The sequence below is a fragment of the Zingiber officinale genome, chromosome 1A, assembly GCF_018446385.1.
Source record: "Zingiber officinale cultivar Zhangliang chromosome 1A, Zo_v1.1, whole genome shotgun sequence".
NCBI classification, from domain to species: Eukaryota; Viridiplantae; Streptophyta; class Magnoliopsida; order Zingiberales; family Zingiberaceae; genus Zingiber; species Zingiber officinale.
The window spans coordinates 5,787,842-5,790,414 of record NC_055987.1 but is presented as its reverse complement, the minus strand read 5'-3'; the positions used below and the strand labels follow the sequence as shown (position 1 = coordinate 5,790,414).

Here is a 2,573-nt window from a genome sequence, read left to right as displayed (position 1 = left end):
CTTGTAAAATTTTAAAAAATATTTTTCCTTATTCCTCTTGATGAGGTGGCCGGCCACCTTGCTTGGTGCCCAAGCAAGTGGTCGGCCATAATAAAATAAAATAAAAATCATCACAAAATCAAAATTGGTGATTGATTCAATCAAGAGGAAAGAAAAGGAAAAATAAAAAGGAAAAAGGAAAAACTCATGGATGATTTTATTTTTGTAAAAAGTTTTTCCTTATTTTCCTTGGGCAAGTAATATAAAAGAAGGGGTGAGGGGGCTTCATGAGACACAACTCTTATTCTTTTGCTTGGAGATCTCAATTGGCTGACCCCCTCTCTCTCCCTTCTCTTTTCCCTTTTGCTCTCTTCTCCTTGGTGATGGTGGTGGTCGAATTTTAGAAGAAGAGGAGGAAGCTTTTGTGTGGTGTTCATCTTGGAGGATCGTCGCCCACACAACGTCCAAGGCGAGGCGAGAAATACGGCAGAAGATCTTGAGGTCATTAGCTTACAAAGAGAAGGTATAACTAGTAATTTTCTTCCGCATCATACTAGTTATTTTCTTTGTAAGAATTCTAAATACAAGAGGTAATTAGATCTAGTTTTTCAAATTTATTTTTCGAGTTTGTGTTTTTTTTTTTTTTTTTGAATTTGTGATTCTATTGTTCTTTTTGGTTAACCTAGATTTATTTAAGGAAATTAAATATTAGCTTTCCTTAAAAGGCTTTGCCTAGGTGGTGGTTGCTCCCATATCCAAGAAGGCCATGTGCCTCGCCATGCAGTCCTGGAAGCCAATTTTGGAAATTAATATTTAATGGAATTAATAACTTAGGTAGATTTGAATCAATAGTGTTAAGTTTCGCTTGCGATTCAAATCTAAACCATTTAGAACAGATAAGTTAAAATTTGGAATCAATGATGTTAAGTTCCGTCTGTGATTCCTAATTTAACTTCTAAAGAACACAATAGGTTATTTAAGGAAAGGTTCGACACTTGTACAAAAAAATGTTGTACAGTGGAACCGGTATATTTTCCTAGGACTAACCAACATATGTTTGACATGCATACGGGATTTATGATACTCTCGGTCTGACGACCTTGTTATCCTTATACTCAGGTCCTGGTTAGTACAACTTCTCCCTTCTCTTTCAGTTTTGCATTGTAGATTATCTCAGGAGACTGTACACATATTTATTACTATTAGTTATAATTTGCTATGCATGTCAACTTGGTATCCGCTGAGGAGTTGACTCACCCCGTTGATATTTCCATTTTCATGTTGAGACTGTCAGGAGGATTTCTAGTTGCTAGTCCCCCCCCCCCTCCAGATTGCGAGGATTTCGGTTTTGGATCTTTTCTTTGGTTTTTTTCTTGTTAAGTTATCATCTATGTTTCTATATTTGTATCTTTATGGCACTTTGGATCTTGTATGATCCTTTATTATCGATGGGTTTTTCATTTGGATGTATGTTGGTGATTTTAGTTTTATGGGTGTAGTTGAGTAGGATATTTGAGATGATTTCCTTATCGTTGCTTTAGTTTAGCTTTTACTATTAAACTGCGTGGTTATCACTTTTATTTTATTGTATTTTTCCGGCCGTGTTGGCCATGTATGGTTATGTTATAGAAAAATTTCAGATTGTCACCCGTATAGGGGTGATGCTGTCGAAATTTCTTCTAGCAGGAACTCCCCCGGGGCTTGACAATTTATTTGGTATCGGAGCGGGTTATCATACCTGCTTTTCGTGTTCTGGATTTGAGAGTTAGCCCAAGTTTTCTAGTTAACTTGGGTATTTATTTTTCAGATTTGTACGGATTTTGGTCGATTTTCTCGTACGAAATTTCGAGGTTATAAAATGGACACTGGATAGCGACTGAACATCTCCAAAAGGCAAATAGGTAAAAAGGTAATTTTATAATTTTTGTTACTTGTAGTAATATCTGAGTTATAACTTAACAGATATGAGGAGATCTACACATGCATCTGCGTTGAGACGTGGTGCTGGACGGCCACGTAAGAGGACTTTGGAATCTCTGGCAATGGAGTTGCCAGAGATCCCTACTAGGGTTGAGCCTGTCAGTCAAGGACCGACTCAAGATACTGCGGGTGCGTCGGGCTCTCAGACTCCTATGGCTTCGTTAGAAGTACCCACCCATACATTATACACTGTACCACCCGTGGCAAACCCAATACCTCCACTAGCAGAGGCTGCGGAGTACCCGGCACCACCGCCACTTGGACCTACCGTGTACCCGGAACCAGCAGCACCTGCGCCCCCAGTGCCTATAGTGTACCCAGCACCCGCACCAGCGGTATCGGTTGCTCAATTTCTGGTACCACCACCTACCGTACCTCCAGCCGCGACCACTCATATCGACCCTGCAGTACCACTAGTGGTACATACTCCAGCTTATGGAGCAACACCGGGAGTACCTCCCCCGGTCTATCTAGTGGTACTACCTGTACCACCAGCTCTAGGGATTTCGCCAGTTCCCGTGACGATCCCTACCCACCTCACTGATATTGTCGCGACACAAGCCCGGATTTCAGCATTGGCAGAGTTGATTCACAATATTCTACGGGGAGACTGA

The 2,573-nt window shown here is 40.7% G+C and overlaps 1 protein-coding gene across 1 annotated transcript; it reads left to right on the top strand.

Moving 5' to 3' along the window:
• Nucleotides 1-2,021: 2,021 nt before the first annotated feature.
• LOC121996203 (protein TRACHEARY ELEMENT DIFFERENTIATION-RELATED 7A-like) lies at nt 2,022-2,573 on the top strand. The gene has a single exon (XM_042550071.1). The coding sequence runs from the start codon at nt 2,022-2,024 to the stop codon at nt 2,571-2,573; it is 552 nt and encodes a 183-aa protein (XP_042406005.1).

Bases quoted from the DNA above. Each gene is read 5' to 3' on its own strand.
- LOC121996203 (XM_042550071.1), top strand. From the start codon at position 2,022: ATGGAGTTGCCAGAGATCCCTACTAGGGTTGAGCCTGTCAGTCAAGGA.